Source organism: Mobula hypostoma, chromosome 7, assembly GCF_963921235.1.
Source record: "Mobula hypostoma chromosome 7, sMobHyp1.1, whole genome shotgun sequence".
NCBI lineage: Eukaryota > Metazoa > Chordata > Chondrichthyes > Myliobatiformes > Myliobatidae > Mobula > Mobula hypostoma.
The window spans coordinates 111,054,975-111,076,197 of record NC_086103.1 but is presented as its reverse complement, the minus strand read 5'-3'; the positions used below and the strand labels follow the sequence as shown (position 1 = coordinate 111,076,197).

The 21,223-nt window shown below is 40.8% G+C and overlaps 1 protein-coding gene across 4 annotated transcripts; it reads left to right on the top strand.

Moving 5' to 3' along the window:
• The first annotated feature begins 2,600 nt into the window (after positions 1–2,600).
• Positions 2,601–18,652, top strand: mettl21e (methyltransferase like 21e). 4 transcript variants are annotated; one of them, XM_063052815.1, is made up of 5 exons: positions 2,601–2,739; positions 9,365–9,417; positions 11,067–11,224; positions 12,953–13,064; positions 17,036–18,652. In XM_063052815.1, exons 2-5 carry the CDS (start codon positions 9,384–9,386, stop codon positions 17,446–17,448), a joined length of 717 nt encoding a protein of 238 aa, XP_062908885.1. In that variant the 5' UTR covers positions 2,601–2,739; positions 9,365–9,383; the 3' UTR covers positions 17,449–18,652. The 4 variants fall into 4 exon arrangements, with proteins under 4 accessions (XP_062908885.1, XP_062908889.1, XP_062908886.1 ...); XM_063052816.1 differs by lacking the exon at positions 2,601–2,739 and adding an exon at positions 3,034–3,106; XM_063052818.1 differs by lacking the exon at positions 2,601–2,739 and adding an exon at positions 3,685–3,909.
• The last annotated feature ends 2,571 nt before the right edge of the window (positions 18,653–21,223 follow it).

Genomic DNA, 21,223 nt, shown 5'->3' with positions numbered 1-21,223 from the left:
TCTCTCAGCCACGCATTCATCTGCCTGATCCTACGATTCTTGCCCTCGCTAGCCTTCCTTGAACAACAAAACATTTGCTATCCTCTAGTCCTTTCTCTGTGTAGTACTTCCTAGTACTTTCCCTGTGGATAAGGACATTTTACATATAGCTGCCAGAGCCCCTACAATACCTGCACTAGCCTCCCACAAGTTCTGAGAGAACACTTTATCAGGCCCTGGGGGTTTATCCACCCCAATTTACTTAAAGACAGCAAGCACCACCTCATCTAAAATCCAGATGTCGTTCATGACCTCGCCAATCTTGTGCCTCAGTTCTATAGACAATGGCTGTCTCCCGAGTAACTATAGATGTAGAATATACATTTAAGATCTATCCTATCTCTTTTAGCTCCATACACAGATGACCACACTGATCTTCAAGAGGATTAATTTTGCCTCTTGCTATTCTTTTGCTCTAAATATAGCTATAGAAGCCCTTGGCAGTCTCTTTCACTCTGTATGCTGAGCAGCTTCATGTACTCTTCTAGTCCTCCTGATTTCTCTCTAAGTGTTCTCTTGCATTTCTTATACTCCTCTGGTGCCTCATTTGATCCTAACTACCTACATCTGATATCTGCCGCCTTCTTAACCAAAGCCTTAATATACCTCGAACTCAAGGTCGCCTAAACCTTTAGCCTTATCTTTTATTCTACCAGGAACATGCAAATTCTGTATCCTTAGTATTTCACTAATGAATGCTTCCCACTTACCCAACATCCCCTGCCAGAAAACAACCTATCCCAATCCACACCTGCCATCCCTTCAGATACCATCAAATTGGCTTTTCCTCAATTTAGAATCTCAACTTGAGGAACAGTCCTATCCTTCTCCATAGTTACCTTCAAACTACTGGAATTGTGATCACTAGACCAAAGTGTTATGCTGCACACACTTTTGTCTCATACCCTAGGAGGAGAAGCTGACAAGCAGAGAGGCTCTTGACTTGAGTGGCTCCCATCCAATAAGTTTCTATTAAGCTGAATGCTGAGCACACAGTCCTGTGCACAAGACTTAGACACATATATATAGCCAGGCTGCCTATATCTACTGTACATGATGTGAAGCTAGTTTCTCTCAATGCTCAGTGCCTCGTTCTGCACTGATGAAAGTTGGTTGGTTAGAGGAAACTGTGCTGGTACCAATGTAAGAGCCCACTAAAGCTACAGCCTGACTCTTAGTCACCGCCGTTTGTTTGAATTGAGGTAAAATCTGCTCACATTAGCCACCAGACCTGAACAACTCACAAATGCCTCCTCTATTCCCTTTGCCTTGTTCAACCTCAGTGGTTTCTCTTTCCCTTTTGGCTTTCAATAAGGTGTTGAACAAAACACATTTTGACAGCCACATCTATTTCCTTCGCAAATGTTCTGGATGCAAACTCATCCCACGTGGATTTTTACTCAAATTCCAACCCTTCCACCCACACAGAATTACAAATAAGGTCAGATTCTGATGTTTCCCTTTCCAGTATTTTCCTTTTTTTTAGTTAGCCAACAGAGTCAATTAGAAATGATGGTCAAATCAGCCATGATCTTATTGAATAGCCGAGCAGGCTCGATGGGCCAAATGGCCTACTCCTGCTCCTATTTCTTATGTTTTTGTGAAATTAACCCGGCAGGTATGAATCAGTAGATGTGAATTTCAATTTAGTACTGAGAGGAATATTGGAAAATAAAGTGTCTGGATACTTAAGGATTTCAAGGATTTCAAGAATTTCATTGAGTTACCAGCTGAAAATAGCACACTGGCCAGTTGAACTGACAAACTCTATGGTAATTAAACTGATTTATGTGACATTTCTACTTGTAAAAGTGCAGCAGGATTCTTGCTACATTTTGGGATCCCAGAATGACACAACATGGAAGCCATTCAGCTTAACAACTTAATGGGAGAGGGGAAAAAGTTCTTTGAGAACAAACTAAATTTCTTCGTATCCTCCTTTGAAACACTTCAAATCTGTGTCTTCTCTAAAAGAAAACTTTCACCTCCCCTAGACATTGAATTGAAAACTCTTCTCAACGTGGTACCATCTTTACTGCATCCTCTGCAAGACCATGACATTCTGCCAGGTCTGAACATTATACTCCTGCTGTAGCTTAATAAGTGATTTATAAAGGTTTAACATAACTCCTTTGTTTTTGTACTCTGTAATCCCTAAAAAAAGCCAGTGATATCATGTACATTTTAAACAGACTTTTCCACTTGTCCTGCCACCTTCAAAGATTTATGTACATAAAGTTTCAGGTCCCTGATCATGTACCCCTGTAAAATTGTCCCACATACTTTATACTGTCTCCTGCATCAAATGATTTATTTTCATTGCCGATTACCCAAATCAGACTGGATATTTCAAAACCTTGCAATGTATTATGATAAAGTTTTTACAATTTAAGGAATAACAACTGAAAATCTGACTGAATAATCCGATGAATTGATTTGAGTTCTTGTTTAACTGTGGTTATCCCAGGTGAAACCTGATCATTTCTAAGCGCTTCCACTGCCATTTTTAGTGTGGATATTTCATAACTTTGGATTGAGTGACCTTGTCAGTTTACAGCTGCTGCAGTTTGTTTTCGACCCCCTGAAGTTGTTGGCAAATATTGCGCCTTTGAAGCAAACTTTGAATCTTCTGGTATTTTAAAGTTCAGAGGAAGACACTGGAAAGATCCTTGTGCTACACAAGAAGAGCTCATACTTTAGGTACGTTAATAACATGTGTAGAACACTAAAAGTATGGGGTTAACACAGAATGTGCATTTCAGTGCTGTACATAGACAGAGGGTTGTATGTTAAACTTTCTAGAGAAATAAGTAACTGCTAAACATTTAATCACTGGTAGGCTATATTTATAGGAGAAATAAAAAAAATATTGCAAGTTGCGGTTTCAATATCTTAAATCGCTGACAGAAACATAATTAAAGTTTGCTAGATAAATACTCAGAGAGCCAGTTGCTCAACATAGTTTTCTGGCAGTCCCTTGGTGACTCTAGTTCTGTGAGCTCTGAGGTAATAAATGAATTCAGCTCCTCAGGCTCTGCCACAGGGAGGGCAGGAGCCACTTGACAAGGTAGGAGGACGAGTCATTTGGGAGGTTCACACACTCAAGTGAAATTAAGATTTGAACTTATGGTGCATGCAGATTTTGAAACATATAAAATATATCAAAATTTGACCCATTAACCATTACCACCACATGATAGAATTAAATCAATGATATAATTTTGATTACATAGACTGTCATTATATTGACTTGAATCAGTTAGGTGATTAAATACCAGCATAAATGGGAATAGAAATATTAGTACATGGTGGAATGGAGCCCATTAGGAATACAAATCAACATTTTCACATGGCAGCTAAGGGTAGTTTTAAGGCGCTAAGTAAGAACTTTGGATCTCTCTTCAAGAAGGAAAGAAGGGATTTCTAAAGTAATCGCGAAGGCAGAGATAGTTGTGACACTGGATACACTAAACATTGAAAAAATGAAGGTATTAGAGAAGTTGGCTGAACTTAAAGTAGGTATGTTACCAGCACTACATGAAATGCATCCGAGTATTCTGGGGGAGGTACAGGAGGAAATCACAGAGTCATTGACATGGTCTTTCAACGTTCTTTGCCTATGGGATAGTGCCGAGGACTGGAGAGTGATAGATGTTACTTTCATGTTCAACAAGGAGAATAAGGACAGGCCCAGCAACTATAAGCAAGGCAATTTAACTGCAGTGATGGGGACTGTGATACTGGACAGGATTTCCCATCATCTGGAGAAAAATGGAGTAAAGAAGGCAGCCAGCACACAATTGTTTGGCACAAATGGTGCCTCACCATTTTGATGGAACTTATTGATAAAATAACATAGAGCTCATGAGGGTAATGCAGTCAATGTATTATGCATGAATTTGCAGAAGATGTTTGATAAATGCCACCAAATCCCGTTCCCCTGCACCTGAAAAAATGAGAAAGATTGGGTGGAAAACACAGAATATAAAAAACTACAAGACTGGAGAATGTTACCCAGGTTTTCTGTGTTTCGGATGTGGACTTGGACTATGAATGTTTTTTTTCAGTCTTATAGTTTTTTTAAATATTCTGTGTTGTTCACCTGATAGTTCTCATTTTTCTTGTGTGTGGGGGAGGGGGTTTTGGGGGTTGATGTGCCTGTTCTATTTTTATTCATTGTTTTTGTGTGGGGAGGGGGTTTTGGGGGTTGATGTGCCTGTTCTATTTTTATTCATTGTTTTTGTGTGGGGAGGGGGTTTTGGGGGTTGATGTGCCTGTTCTATTTTTATTCATTGTTTTTGTGTGGGGAGGGGGATTTGGAGTTGATATGCCTGTTCCATTTTTATTCATTGTTTTTGTGTGGGGAGGGGGAATTTGCCAGGTTGATGTGCCTGTTCTATTTTTATTCATTGTTTTTGTGTGGGGAGGGGGTTTGGGGGTTGATGACTGTGCTTCCATTCTTTTCTTTCTTGGTTTCATGACTATCTGGAGAAGAAGATCTTCTGAGTTGTATACGTTGATAATAAATGAGCCTTTGAACCTTCAAGGTGCCATATGACAAGCTTAACTGCAAAAGTGTGATTTTACTTTGGTTTGCTCCTTGTCCCCGGAGAGCCAATGTTTTGCTTAGCTGTATACTATACGTGTGTATGATTAATGACAATAACCCTGAACTTGAACTGGAAGTCACCATCAACATCATCAAGGACCCCCTCCATCCAGGCCATGCTCTCTTCTTGCTGTTGTCATCAGGAAGGTGATATGGGAAGCTCAGGACGTACACTATCAGGTTCAGGAACAGTGATTGCTCCACCACCACCAGGCTTTTGTTCCAGAGCGGTTCACTTACCCCTGACACTGATATGTTCCCACAACCTATAGACTCACTTCCAAGGACGCTTCATCTCACATTCTCAATATTTACCTATTACTATTTTGTTTTATATATTTGTATTTGACAACATGTTACACTTTGCACATTGGTTTTCCATTGATCCTGTTGTGTTTCTTTCTATTTACTGTGAATGCCCACAAGAAAGTGAATATCAGGATGGTATATGGTGACACATGTATTTTGATAATAAATGAACTTGAACTTTGAAAGTGTCTGGACAAATTGCGAAAGTAGTTACTAGGCATACACATTTTTGTCAACAGAGGTACCGAGTGTAAAAGTAAGGAATTCATTTGGAATCTGTGTAAAGTCCTGGTCCAGCCTCAAATGTAATACTGTGTTGAATTCTGGGTGTGAAGAAGGAGTCCAGAAAAGTTTTGAGAATGGTGCCTGGGATAAGACATTACAGTAACAAAAATAGCTCAGAAAGGCCGCAATGGAGAAAAGAAGTGTGTGCGGAGCTTTGATATAAATACTGTATATAATATAAACTAACAGGGGGTTAAGGGATTAGTGGGAAATTATTCCCATTGTGGTAGGGTCAAGGACCAGAGGTCAATAAATCTGATGGAGAAATAAGCGTAACATGAATTTAGAGCAGTTTTTAACCCAGTCTAACCCCAGTTGGAACCTAAATGCATTTACCTGCAGCGACAGGTTCCCCTGTGGCATTCAAGAGAGAACTGGAGAAACAGAGGGCAACCTTGAACATACAGCATCCTGTGGAACAGTTTAGGCACAAGGCCTTCAGCTCACAATGTTGTGCAGAACTAATTGAATTAGTAACCAAATGCCCAATCTCTTCTGCCTACACAATGTCCATTCCTGCACATTTAAAGTTCAAAGTAAATTTATTATCAAAGAACATATTTGTCACCAAATACAACCCTGAGATTCATTTTCTTGTGGGCATACTCAATAGATCAAGAGAATAATAACCATAACAGAATCAAAGAATGACCGCACCAACATGGACATTCAACCAGTGGGCAAAAGACAACTGTGCAAATACAAAAAAGAAGATATAATAATAACAAATAAATAAGCAATAAATATTGAGCTCATGAGCTGAAGAGTCCTTGAAAATGTTCTGAAATTGAAAGTGAATCTTGGATGTATGTGCCTTTCTAAGTTTCTTGAACACAATCATGGTCTTTGACCATGATTGTTCTCGGCAATTTTTTTCTAACAGAAGTTGTCTGTCAATGCCTTCATCTGCGCAGTGTCTTTACAAGATGGGTGACCCCAGCCATTATCAATATTCTTCCGAGATTGTCTGCCTGGCATCAGTTGTTATATAGCCAGGACTGGTAATATACACCAGCTGCTCATACGACCATCCACCACTTACTCCTGTGGTTTGACATGATCCTGATCAGAGGTGGGGAGGCTGTGCTACACCTTGCCTAAGAGTGACCTGCGGACAAGTGGAGGGAAGGAGCACTTTACACATCCATTGGTAGAGACATATCTCCACCCTGCACCCAGCCTCCTCCATCACTACCCCTGATAGGAGCCTGGAATGCACTGTCAGTATGTGTAAATAAAATTTGCCTGCACGTCTCGTTTGAATTTACCCCCTCACCTTAAATGCCTGCCCTCTATTTTGACCTTGACTACAGGCTCTAAGCATCTTATAACCTAATAAACCTCTATGTGATCTCCTCTCCGGCTCTGACACTCCAGAGAAAACAACCCAAGTTTGTCCAAGCTCTCCTCATAGCACATGCTCTCTAATCCAGGTAGCAAGCATCCTTTTAAATTTCTTCTGCACCCTCTGCAAAGCCTCAACATCCTTCCTATAATCAGTTAACTAGAACTGAATGCAATGCTCCATATACGGCCTAACTAGAGCTTTACAAAGCTGCAACGTAACTTTCTGGGTTTTGAACTCAATGCCTTGACTAAGGAAGGCAAAATTACCATACACTTCCTTACCTCCCTTCCAAATTGTACAACCTTTTTCAGGGAGCTACGGACTCCTCCAGTCTGACTCTTTTTTTTCCTTTATCTGTTTCAACCTTCGACCCACCTTCCTTTCCCATCTTGGACTTACTAATGAGTCTCACTCCTCCCCTCTCCTCTTTATACCAGCTATTTCCCCTCCATTATTGCTCCTAACGCAGGGTGTTGGCCCAAATTATCAATGATTCCTTCCCCTCACCCCCCCCAACAGATGCTACCGAATCCACAGAGTTCTTCCAACAGTTTGTTTTAATGCTCCAAGTTCTATCATATATGGTCTCTTGAGTCTCCAGGCAATATCTTCTGTAGATCATACATTTTGGTAGTAGCAAACCTGACTTTATATTAAGTAATATTTGAGTCCAACAGCTGAACTGGTTTTGGTAATTTTTACTCAGTGCCTCCATGTAGCTGCTGAGTTGCACTTCATTTAGCCTATTCCATGAAAGTCAAATAATTCCCCTTTGATCAATTCATCAGGTGGTTCATTTTGGTAGGTCAAATATGATGGCAGAATATAGTATTAATGGCAAGACTTTTGGCAGTGTGGAGGATCAGAGGGATCTTGGGGTCTGAGTCCATAGGACACTCAAAGCTGCTGCGCAGGTTGACTCTGTGGTTAAGAAAGCATACAGTGCATTGGCCTTCATCAACCATGGGATTGAGTTTAGGAACCGAGAGGTAATGTCACAGCTGTATAGGACCCTGGTCAGACCCCACTTGGAGTACTGTGCTCAGTTCTGGTCACCTCACTACAGGAAGGATGTGGAAACCATAGAAAAGATGCAGAGGAAATTTACAAGGATGTTGCCTGGACTGGGGAGCATGCCTTATGAGATTAGTTTGAGTGAACTTGGCCTCTTCTCCTTGGAGCGACGGAAGATGAGAGGTGACCTGATAGAGGTGTATAAGATGTTGAGAGGCATTGATCGTGTGGATAGCCAGAGGTTTTTTTCCCAGGGCTGAAGTGGCTAACATGAGAGGGGATGGTTTTAAGGTGCTTGGAAGTAGGTACAGAGGAGATGTCAGGGGTAATTTTTTTTACGCAGAGAGTGGTGAGTGCATGGAATGGGCTGCTGGTGACGGTGGTGGAGGCCCATCCTTTCTCCTCCAACCATGCTTCAACCTCACCAGTCATGTCTCATCTCTGCCAAGCACCAAAAGTAACTATCAATACCACAAAGGTATATCTGTGAGCATGGGCTATCATGGATTTTATCCTGCTCAATCTGCCTGCTGTCAGATTCATTCACCAGCAAGACCTCACCGCCTTTGAAAGGTCATTGGTAACTTTATTGTGTTAAAAGAAGCTTCTTATTCAAAAGGTTACAAAAGATAACTTGGAAACATAAGGCTACTGCAGATGCTGGAATGTGGAGAAAGGACAAACTGGTGGAGGAACTCAGCTTGAGCAATTAGCCAGTTGACATTTTGGGTCAAGGCCCTTCATCTGGACTGAAAGAAAGGAAGGAGGTAGCCAGTGTTAGGAGGTGGAGGGGTGCTTAGTGTACGAGCTGGCAGGCAATAAGTGAATCAGTGCAAGGAGTGGTGATTGGGAGATGGTGTCAGGTGGGGGGGGGGAGTGACGGAAATAGCAACAGAGGCTGAGAAGTGATAGGTGCAGGCAACAAAGGGCTGTAGCTTGATGGAATCCGATGAGGGAAGGTGAAGCATAGAATCAACAAAGGAGGTTCGGTGGGCAGAGGAAACTGTGCGCGAGGAGTCTCTGGGTGATGGGGTGGGGTTGGGGGTTGCTGGGAAGAAAGAGATTAGGTTACATGAGGCACAGGAGGACCAAGATGGATCCAAAGGAGAGAGAAAGGGGAAGCAAGTGATCTGAAAATGGAGAATTAAATATTCATGCCATGGTTTTATAGACTACCCATGTGCAATATAAGGTGCTGTTCCTATAATTTGCTTTTGACCTCACCCTTGCAGTGGAGGAGGTTGAAAACAGACAGATGGGAATTCAGATGGCTTGTAGCTGGAGCAATTGCATGCTCTGGATGGGGAAATGAGGCCTCAGTGACAGGCCAGGTTTGACAGAAGGTTAACAATTCATGGCTTGCCCTGTTAGTTCAACAAATATCACATCACTTAACCACTGAACTTAAATTTCTGCGGTGAACTTAAGAGGGAAGTAATGCAGTAGCCTCACAGCAAAGTGAAATATTAGAACCCTTCGTTGGAATACCATGCAAATTGTCCAATAATAACTGGGAGTTCACAATTCATGGAATTGGCATTCCTTGCAGCAAGTAACTGGAATTAATATCAACATGTACCCTTCACACAACAATGTTCTTTCTGCTGAATCTGTACATTTCTTAACAGAAAGTGACATTTTGAAAATGTATCTTTTTGAAAATTCTACCTGTGCTGGGAAATGTACGTGCTCACCCATCTATGTATTTAATATTATATGACAATTTCAATTAGATGTTAAACTTTCCACTTCTTTCATAGAGAATTGGAACTCACTGCAATGAGCAAATCAGAATATGCAAGCATTAAGGAAGGTATGATTATCAATAGGTGTCGGTTTAAAGTGAAAAGTAATTAGTCAAGATCTCTCGTGCATATGTTCTCTTGATTGAAAATGTCATTATGGAATAGCCTGGGTAATAATTGCAGTGGGTAATCCACTCATTCATGACAGTTTTGTGTCTGGAATGTTGATTCATTACTAATTTTATACTATGAAACTATTCTTTTTTCTATATGTAAACTCAAGGTACTTTTCAGGAAGAAGGAATACAGTGGATTCCAGTTAATTGGGACCAGTACATTTAGGTCCAATTAAGTGGCTGCACCAAATAGCCAAAATTTCATGGAAATTGTTAAAAAAAATTGAAAAATACATGTTTTTAAAAGAAATGCAGAACATATTAGAACACCACCTATGTTGTCCATCATATCCTACAATGGCAAAAAAACCTATGCAGAAGAGTTCTTAAAGTGGAAAAGCCATTACACTGGGGTAGTTCTTCTCCCTCAACCTCAAAAGTCAAGGTCCAGAGGTACAAGTAGTTGTCACAGACAGGGTCTTTCTTGGTTGCAGTGGATGACCATGACTTCTTCTCTGCCTCATCATGCCTTTCGCTCTACACAGAACCGCCTTCCTCGCTGTTGGATTTTGCTGTAGATCTCATCCCCCCAGACTGCTGGAACTGATTTCACAAGTTAGGACAGGCATGTCCCTATCTCACCAGGATATGAGACTCGCTAGCTACCCTCACCTGAGTTTGCCCACCTGTCGGAGTATGTACCGAGGTGTGGCCATTATCACATGCAAACAAATACTTTGAGCCACAGGTGAGAGCTGAGTGTCCAGTGGGGACAAAAAATAACATTCAAGATGATTGTTGACATCTTCAAATTCTTCATAGTTCTGAACTTGTTGAAGTAGCGAAATCATTTCATTTTTCACTCCCAGCTGTATCTGGCAATTCAAAGTCTGAATGCTTGAAACTGCAGTGTGCAAAACAGTTCTGAATTGCCTTGCTGCTTATTTGTTGCCAACTATAAGTGACAAAAAAATCACTGCTTTTTGAACACAAATGCACACAACGGACGCTATTTAAAAACTTCGCTCTAAGCACGATGTACTGTCTAACGGCGACACAAGCGCACGTGACTGACACTAGTTAAAAGCTATTCGACAACAGTCTTTTCCTCTCTTAATTAAGCGGCATGGCGTCCCAAATTAACAAAGTGAATCTGGCTATTTTCATGATTAGTTTCTGTCCTTTGAAAGTGGTCCCAAACTAGTGGCTGCCCTGAGTAACTGTTGGCCTAATTAACTGGAATCCACTATACTTCAAAGACAGTCGTTGGAGATGATAAAATAAGAAAAATTGATGACTTTGGATGATTGAATATATATCTTATATCACTAATAGTTCAGTTTGTGCATTGTTATTTAAATGTTACTTTCCTATTCAGTTCTGGATGCCATCTTATTTTCTGCATTGTTTGTCTTGATATTGTATGGAAAGCAGGAGAATGATAGCAGGAAGCAAATGTGACAACATAAAATAAACAAAATTAAACAAAATAAAATTATAGCAGGCATTTCATGGTTGAAAAGCCCCTAATGCCCTTACAATTCAGATGATGGCTGTTAGAGTGTTACTGCGTGAAGTTTAATATCTTTCTTTATTTTTAGAAACACCTAAAGATGAAGATATATCATCAGAAATCATGAAAAGGCGATTCGTGCCAAATCTTTTCAAAGGCATGTCCTGGGAGAGCTTTCAATTTGCTGGATGTGAAATCAAAATTACAGAGACCACTGACTGTTATGGTGCACATGTGTGGCCTTCGGTAGGCATATTTATGAGTTTTAATACCAATATCACTCTGAATTATTTGCCAATTGCTGGTGGCCAGAAATACAAAAATGCTTGCTCTTTTAATTAATTTTATGCATCTGATAAAGCAGTGAACAGAAGACCATTAGACACAACAGAAAACATAGAACAAACAACACAGCGCAGGAACAGACCATTTGGGCAGTAAATCAGTGGATGCCATTCCAAACTAATCCCATCTGCTTGCACATGGTCTACATCCCTCCCTGTTCATGTGCCTGTCTAAATGATGGATTAATGTTGTTATCATATCTATTTCTACCACTTCCCTTTCAGTGAGTTCCAGGCACCTATCGCTGTCTGTGTGAAGTAAACTTCTGATTTAAACTCTCCCCACTCACCTTAAGCCCATTCCCTTTTGTATTTGACATTCCTACCCTCAGGAAAAAGAGTACCACATACAAATCAACGCAGAGAAACTGCTGGAGGAACTCAGCAGGTCAGGCAGCATTCATGGAAATGAACAAACAGTCGGCATTATGGGCCGAGATCCTTCTTTGGGGCTGGAAGGAAGGGGGAAGATGCCAAAATAAAGGTTGAGTGGGGTGGGAATGGAAGGATGATTGCAGGAAGGTGACAGGTGAAGCCAGGTGCGGGGGTGGGGGGTGGGCAGGGGAGAGGAATGCTCAAGAGGAAGGAATCCGGTCGGAAAGGAGAGTGAATTTGAGGAGAAAAGGAAGGGGGAGGGGACCCAGGGCAAGGTGACAGGCAGGTGAGAAGAGGTAAGAGACCAGAGTGGGGGATAGAAGAAGAGGGGAGGGGGAGAAATCATTATTCATGCCATCAGGTTGGAAGCTACCCAAACAGAATATATGGCTCTTCCATCCTAAGCGTGCTACAAGAGGAGGTCATGGACTGACATGTCGGAACGGGAATGGAAATCCGATTTAAAATGTTTGGCCACCGGGAGGTTCTGCTTTTGGCAGGTGGAGTGGAGCTGCTTGACAAAATGGTTCCCCAATTTACGAAATGTCTCAACAATGTAGAGGGGGCAGCATCGGGGGAACTGGGCACAATGGACGACCCCAGCAGATCCGCACGTGAAGTAGTGCCTCACCTGGAAGGACTGTTTGGGGCCCTGAAGGGAGGTGAGGAAGGAGGTGGATGGGCAGATGTACCATTTTGGCCACTTACAGGGTTAAGTGCCAGGAGGAAATTAGTGGGGAGGGGTGGATAGACAAGGGAATCATAGAGGGACTGGTCGCTGCAGAAAGCAGAGAGAGGGAGGGAGGTAAAGATGTGTTTATTCCCTTTGGAGATGGCAGAAGTTATAGAGAATGATGTGTTGGATGTGGAAGCTCATGGGGTGGTAGGTAAGGACAAGAGGAACGCTATCACTGTTAAGGCGACAGGAAGATGGGGGTGAATGTGGATGTTCGAGAAATGGAGGAGATGCGGGTGACGGTACCATCAATGGTGGAGGAAGGGAAACCGCATTCTTTGAAGAAGGGGGACATCTCTGATACACATACAAATGCTGGAGCAACTCAGCAGGTCTAGCAGCATCTTTGGGAAGGACTAAACAGTCGACTTTTCATCTCTATTATTATGTATTGCATTGTACTGCTGCTGCAAAGACAACAAATTTCACGTCACATGTCAGTGATATTAAACCTGATTCTGATTCTGATTCTGAACTGCAATGAAGAAACTAACATGCTTTGTTTGATTAATCACACAGGCCATGGTATTGTGCTATTACCTGGAACACTGCCAACAAGAGATAATTGATAAAAATGTAATTGAAATAGGATCAGGAACGGGACTGGTGTCAATTGTTGCTTCTATACTTGGTAAGTAAAGGCAATTTTTCAAAATACAGTTCTTTTTTTAAATTAAGTTTTACTTATTTATTTATTTATTACAAGCAAACAAAAAAACAAAAAAAAAATACAGCACATCCACAAAAAACACAACCATAACAAAACAAATTAAATATTGAGCAGCAAAAGGGAGAAAAATATAAAGGCAAAAGTAAACATACATAGCAGAGGTGCACCACACCAAGAAACCTCAGTCCTCACCCCGTGAGAAAGTCCAATACGGGGCCCCATATCCTTTCAAAGATGTCCCCTCTGGAGACTTTGATTGCATCTTAAACTCCCTCCTAGATAGACAATGTCCCCAAGTTTGTTCACTTAACAATAGTGTGACACTTAATAGTCTCATGCAATTGTATAACATAGTGGATATTTGGAGGCTTCTTAATCCTACAAAATACAATTCTTAAGATGGAAAATCGGTGGGCTGCAATCATTGTGAGAAGATGCTTGTTAGTGAGATGGTGCAAGGTTTAAAAAGAGCTCGAGGCCTTTCGGAACTTCTTAGCAGGCTGCAATCATAATGCTCTCTTAAGCACTCGACAGGGGGCCAACAAAAAGAAGTGAGGTGTAAGCAGAGCAGCCATTGTGGAGTGGACAGTGTTGGAGTTGGCAGACAATGGGAGAACAGGGGCAGACTAGACTTTAAGCTTGAGAAATGCAGGCAGGATGGCAGTTAAGTCTCCTCCTGTAAGATATAGGATTTTGGGTATCTAAGTGCACCCAGCTTAAGTGACAAGGTTAAGGGACTGGAGCTGGAGCTGGATGTACTCAGGGTTATCTGGGAGTCTGAAAACCTCATAGACAAGAATTTTAGTGAGGTGGTCGCCACAGTGTGCAAACTTCAGATAGTAGACAGCTGACTACCAGAAGTAAAGGGAGTAAGTATTCAGTGTTAGGGTTTCCCCATGGAGATTCCCCTCAGCACCTGAACCCTAGAGAGACAAATTTCCTTGTGGGCAGGTTTTCTGGAGCTGTGGGGAGGGTTTAAACTAACTTGTCAGAGGCAAAGGAACTGGAGTAACAGGGCTGAGGATGGGACAGGTGGTGTACAAGTAGATGCATTGTGTAGTGAGACTGTGAGGAAGGACAATCAGATGACAGGGCAAGATTGCAGTGAGTAGGATGAGTTGAACATAGGGGCAAAATGGAAAAGGGTGATGAATAGAGGACTGAAGTTATTATATTTGAATGCATGAAGTATATGGAATAAGATAGATGATTGTGTAGTGCAGTTAGAGTTTGGAAGGTTTTTTTCAGATACACAGTATAAAGGGTAAAAGAAAGATAAGAGAGGATATTGGACTGCTGGAAAATGACACTGGAAAGGTAGTACTGGGGGAGAACGATATTGCTGATGATTTAATAAGTATTTTGTGCCAGACTTCACTGTGGAAGACACTAGCAGTAAGCCAGAAATTTGAGAGAGTCAGGGAGTAGAAGTCAGTGTAGTTGCTATTACTAAGGAGAAGGTGCTTGGGAAGCTGAAAGGTCTGAAGGTAGATAAGTCACCTGGACCAGATGGATTACACCCCAGGGTTCTGAAAGAGGCAACTGAAGAGATTGTGGAGACATTAGTAATGATCTTTCAAAAATCACTTGATTCTAGAATGGTTCCCGAGGAATGGGAAATTGCAAATGGCATTCTACTCTTTAAGAAGGGAAGGAGGCAGAAGAGATTATATTTATTGATTATTTATCGAGGTACAGCGTGGAATAGGCCCTTCCAGCTCTTCAAGCAATGTTGCCCAGCAATCCCCTGACTTTAATCTTAGCCTAATCATGGGCCAATTTAAAATGCCCAATTACCCTACCAACCGTTACGTCTTCGGACTGTGGGAAGCAACCAGAGCACCCGGAGGAAACCCACGTGGTCAATGGAAGAACGTTCAAACTCCTTACAGGCAATGGCGGGAATTGAGTCTGGGTCATCTGTACTGTAAAATGTTGTGCGAACTACTATGCTACCGGGCCACCCTGTGTCTATTAGCCTCACTTCAGTAGTTGGGAAAATGTTGGAGTCCATTAATAAAGTTGAGGTTTCAGGGTACTTTGAGGCACATGGTAAAATCTTCCAAAGTCAGCAAGGTTTTCTTGGGGGAATCTTGCCTGACAAAACTGTTGGAATTATTTGAGGAAATACTGTGGCAGGCAACATAGACAAGGGAGAGTCAGTGGATGTAGTCTACTTGGATTTTCAGAAGGCCTTTGTCAAGATGTCGCACATGAGGCTGAAGATATGAGCCCATGGCATTGCAGGAAAAATGTTAGCATCAATAGATGATTGACTGACTGGCAAGAAACAAAGAGTAGGAATAAAGGGGGCCTATTCTGGTTGGCTACTGGTGACTAGTGGTGTTTTGCAGGGGTCAGTATTGGTACTGCTTCTTTTCATATTATATATAAATGATTAGGATCACAGAACTGATGGCTTTGTGCCAAGTTTGTAGATGATACAAAGAAGGACAAGTAGTTTTGAAGAAGCAGGGAGTCTGCAGAAGAAATGGGAGAATGGGCAAAGAAGTAGCAGATGGAATATAGTGTAGGGAAGTATGTGGTCATGCACTTCAGTAGAAGGAATGAATGTTCTAAACAGAGAGAAATGTCAACAATCAGAGGTGCAAAGGGACTTGGCACTTCTAGAGAGTATACAAAGGAAGTGACAAGCCATAACTAAACAAAAGACAGTTTGGGAGGGTGGCACGGTAGAGTAGCAGTTAGCACACAGTAGAGTAGCGGTTAGCACAATGCTGTACGGTGCCAGCTGTAAGATCGGGATTCAATTACTGCTGCTGTTTGTAAGGAGTTTGTACGTTCTCCTCATGACCACATGGTTTTCCCCTGAGTCCTCTGCTTTCCTTCCACGTTCCAAAGACTAACGAGTCAGGGTTAATAAGTTGTGGGCATGCGATGTCGGCATTGGAAGCATGGCGATACTTGCAGGCTACTCCAGCACATCTCAGACTGGGTTGAATGTTGACACAGACAACACAATTCACTGTATATTTTGAAGTACATGTGACAAACAAAGCTGATCTTTTCATCTTTTTGATTAATACAAATGAGAAAGGAATTTTCAACAACACACCTCCAGCCTGACAGAGTTTGTTAAGAACATAGAGCAGAGCATCTCAAATAATTGTTCTGTGTGTTGTTTTTACAGAAGGGAACAAAAAGAAGTTATTTCAAACAAAAAACTCCTGCATTACAATTGTGTTGAGATGTCTTTAACAACTGCTGTGATATTATAGATTTTCATAAATAAAATTGTGTCAGGTGTCTTATGTTTAAGCAAATCCATAACAATTCAATTATTATACTCCAAACAGAGTACTTTATGTAATCACATCATCTTGTCAGACCAACCCCTCAAAGTGAAACCCCAGTTCAATGTCAGTGGTTGTGAATTATGTACGTTTCCACCAATTACATTGCCCTACAATATTACGATACAGTGTAAATCCAGCTTCATTGCATTTAGTTGCTGTACAGCACGTAGTAGCATTAATGTTTTGATTGATAAATCCTTTATTAAAAAGTACCCCTTATAGATAGAAACATTTAATGATACTGATTAAGTAAATGGAGGAAACTTAACAAATATGCAAGTAATGGGTAGCTTCAGTAACATTAGTGCACACCAGGAATTCACAAATTTACTTCCACTATTTTGTTTGTTATCATTAGAGCCTACAGCATAGATAGGGTGTACAATTTCCAAGAAGATCTATGTGACTGAGGATTGCTTTGAGAATGCTGATGGCTAAATAGCTCCATTCCAAATGTACTATCTCAGCAAACAGGATGAATTTCAATATTAGCAATGTGCCTCCATGCATAATGATAATAACAAACTTTATGAATTGCACTCAATAGATCCTTTCTCTTTATTATCGATCTTGCTATTTACATGCCTGCTAAATGTCCATTCCTGATTTTTCCAGGCTCCAATGTGACTGCAACAGATCTGCCTCATTTACTGGGCAACTTACAATACAATATATCTCAAAATACAAAATCAAGAAGCAAATATCTGCCGCAGGTCAGAGAACTGAAATGGGGAATAGATTTGGAGAAAGGCTTCCCCAGAAGTACATGTCATTATGATTATTTATTGGCAGCTGATGTTGTATACAGTCACCCATACTTGAATGAACTTTTAATGACTTTTGATCATTTATGTCAGGATGACACCACAATTTTATGGACAATGAAATTTAGGCTTGATAAGGACAACACCTTTGTGCAAAGATTTCAACATATATTTGACACAGTAATTATATATGATCTCCCAAGTTTACAGATAAAACTGTATAAAGCAACACGAAAAAAAACAAGGATTGGAATAGAAACATGAGATCTAACTGCTCATACCTCCAAAGCAATAATTATCCTTACAGTGTATGGTTAAATTTAACTCCCTGAAATCAAACTTACAAAATGATACGTGATTTGCTTCCAGCAAAGTTTGTACAGTTAGCGTTGCCAAGTGTTTCCAGCTAAGAAGCCTTCTAGGGTAAGTGTAGCTGTGAGAAAATATATCGACAGGCCTAATATTTAAAATCTCTCTGTAGATAAGTTTTTTGACATTTACAGATTAATTTGGGGTCTGAGCATGCCTCCTGATATGTCTCTTGAATGGCTCACAATCGCAAAGTGTCTGTATCTATTATATTGCATTGGACTAACATTCATTCCTCAAGCAGGCAAACAGCAGTCCTGTAATGCTGATGTACTTTGTTCCAGTTTATACAAAAAGTAAATGTCAACCACTCTCAACATTTCCTCTGAAATTAACCACTCTGCACTCTATATTTCCTTTTAGACCTTTTCTTAATTTCATGTCTCTATTGTTTATGAAAATAATCTTTTACAAACATGAAGAAAAATAATTCTGAATAAAACGTTACTATTTTTTTGCAATTTTTAATTGCAAATAGTCTTCCTGTAGCATGTTAACACCTAATTAATTTTTCTAGAGATCAATATTTAAATAGGATAATCAATTGGTAAAAAAAAATATATATATAGGCATCCGTTAGTCTCATGAGACCATGGATTTGCACCTTGGAAGGTTTCCAGGGCAAGGTTGTATGGAAGACCGGCAGTTGCCCATGCTGCAAGTCTCCCCTCTCCACGCCACCAATGTTGTCCAAGGGAAGGGTATTAGGACCCATACAGCTTGGCACCAGTGTTGTCGCAGAGCAACGTGTGGTTAAGTGCCTTGCTCAAGGACTCACACCCTGCCTCAGCCAAGGCTCGAACTAGCAACCTTCAAATCACTAGACGAACACCTTAACCACTTGGCCACACGCCAACACTGGTAAAAATAGCTTCATAATTAATCAGTCAAACATGCCTGCCATGTGCAGCCTGAGTGAATGAATAGTACAGGGTTTGAGTATCTTCTACTGGAGAGAAGATTCAGCATCTTCTACAGAAAGGTTACAACAGCAGCATACATTTTCATTTAATGATGACGCAATTATTTCCAAAATAAAGTTGTTACCTATTGAATTATAGACATATATGCAATATAATGTTTAAAGCATATTTAATTAATAAAGACCATATATTCATAATATTTATTTTTGCTGGATTGTTTACTTAGTAAGTGGATTGTTTGTAAAGAGATTGTTTTACTTTACCTTTTTGTCTTGGGCCATAAGAATATTAATATATCATGAATCACTTGAAATTGCGTGTTGACCTTATGAATCCTTTGACCTCACCTGGACCAACCACACAATCATTGTGGCTCTCAGAGCAGGTCAAAGGCTGAGTAACTCAAAGAGATAAAATTGAAGAGGACGGAGAATGCAGGACTGAAAATGCTGTACTTAAATGCATGTAGCATTCAGAATAAGGTGGATGAAATTGTGGCACAATTAGTGATTGATCGGTATGACATTGTGGGCATCACTCAGTCGTGGCTGAAAGGTCATGGTTGGGAGCTTAATATCAAAAGATATACTTTGTATCAAAAGGACAGGCAGGAAGGCATAGGTGGCAGTGTGACTCTATTGGTAAGAGATAGAATTACATCTTTAGAGAGAGATGACATCGGGTCAGAGAATGTCGAATCTTTGCAGGTGGAGTTAAGAAACTGCAAGGATAAAAAAAAAACATTATGGGAATCATATATAGGGCTCCAAATAGTAGCCAAGCTGTGGGGTTGGGATTGCAAAGGGGGCTGGAAAGGTCGTGTAATAATGGTAATGAAACAAGTGTAATGGGGGACTTCAATGTGCAGGGGGTTTGGGAAAATCAGGTTGGTGTCAGATGGCAGGAGAAGGAATTTGTTGAATGCCTACAAGATGACTTTTTAGAGCAGCTTGTACTTTAGCTTACTCGGGGAAAGGCTATCTTAGATTGGGTGTTATGTAATAATCCAGATTTTATTATGGAGCTTAAGGTAAGGGAACCTTAGGAGACAGTGAATATAATATGATTAAATTCACACTGCAATCTGAGAGGGAGCAGCATAGTCAGATGTATCAGTATCGCAATGGAATAAAGGGAATTACAGAGGCATGAGAAAGGACTTTGCCCAGGTGGATTGGAGGGAAATACTGGCGGGGATAATGGCAGAGCAGAGCTGACTAAAGTTTCTGGGAAAATTTCACAAGGCACGGGATAGATATGTCCCACAGAAGAAGTTGTTCTCAAATGGCAGGGATAGGCAACAATAGCTGGCAAGGGAAGTTAAGGACAGCATAAAAACCAAGGAAAGGGCATATAATGTGTGGGAAATTGGATGATTGGGATGTTTTCAAAATTCAACAAAAGATAACTAAAAAAGCCATAAGAACAGAAAAGATGAAATATGAGGATAAACTAGCCAATAATATAAAGCAGGATACCAAAAGTTTTTAAAGTTATATAAAGAGTAAAAAGAAGGTGAGAGTTGATATTAGACCACTGGAAAATGATACTGCTGAGGTGGTATTGGGAACAGAGAAATGGGTTTTGTATTTAATAAGTACTTTACATCACTCTTCACTGTGGAAGACACTAACAGTGTGCCAGAGGTCCCCAAGTGTCAGGGAGCAGGACTGAGTGCCATTGCTATTACTAAGGAAAAGGTGCTAAGCAGACTCAAAGGTCCTAAGGTGGATAAGTCACCTGGACCAGATGGACTACATCCCAGAGTTCTGAAAGAGGTTGCTGAAGAGATAGCAGATGCGTTGGTTAGGATCTTTCAATAATCATTTGATTCTGACATGGTTCTGGAGGACTGGAAAATTGCAAATGTCACTCCACTCTTTAAGAAGGGAAGAAGGCAAAAGAAAGTTAGCCTAACCTCAATAGTTGGGAAAGTGCTGGAGTCCATTCGGGATATTAGGAGACTAATGATAAAAGAAGTCAAAGTCAGCTTGGTTTCTGCAAAGGGAAATCTTGCCTAACAAATCTGTTAAGGAAGTAAATCTTCAAGGAAGTAACAAACAGGGTAGACAAACGAGAGGCAGTTGATGTCATTTACATGGATTTTCAGAAGGCATTTGATAAGGTGCCACACAAGAGAAAGGCATAGATAGAGGAATGGCTGACAGGCAGGAGGCAGTGAGTGGGAACAAAGGGGGCCTTTCTGGTTGGCTGCCAGTGACTAGTGGTGTTCCTCAGGGGTCAGTATTGGAACCACTACTTTTCACATTGTTTGTCAATGATTTAGATAATGGAATTGATGGCTTTGTGGCAAAGTTTGCAGATGATATGAAGGTAGATGGAAGGGTAGGTAGTGCTGAGAAACCAATGTGATTGCATAAGCAGAGACAAATTGGAAGAGTGCACAGAAAGCGGCAGATGGAATACAATGTTTGGAAATGTATGATAATGCATTTTGGTAAAAGGAACAATAGGGCAGACTATTATCTAAATGGGGAGAAAATTCAAAAATCAGAGGTGCAAAGGGACTTAGGAGTCCTCATGCAAGGCTCCCAGAAGGTTAATTTACAGGTTGAGTCTGTGGTAAAGAATTCAAATGCAAAGTTGGGATTTATTTCAAGGGGAATAGAATATAAAAGAAAGGTGATAATGCTGAGCCACTAGTCAGGTCACACTTGGAATATTGTCAACAGTTTTGGGCAGCATATCTCAGAAAGGATGTGTTGATATTTGGAGATGGTCCAGAG

Coding starts and splice junctions, on each gene's coding strand:
- mettl21e (XM_063052815.1), top strand. CDS start 9,384: ATGAGCAAATCAGAATATGCAAGCATTAAGGAAG. Junction 9,418..11,066: donor ATATGCAAGCATTAAGGAAG/GTATGATTATCA, acceptor CTTTATTTTTAG/AAACACCTAAAGATGAAGAT. Junction 13,065..17,035: donor AATTGTTGCTTCTATACTTG/GTAAGTAAAGGC, acceptor TGATTTTTCCAG/GCTCCAATGTGACTGCAACA.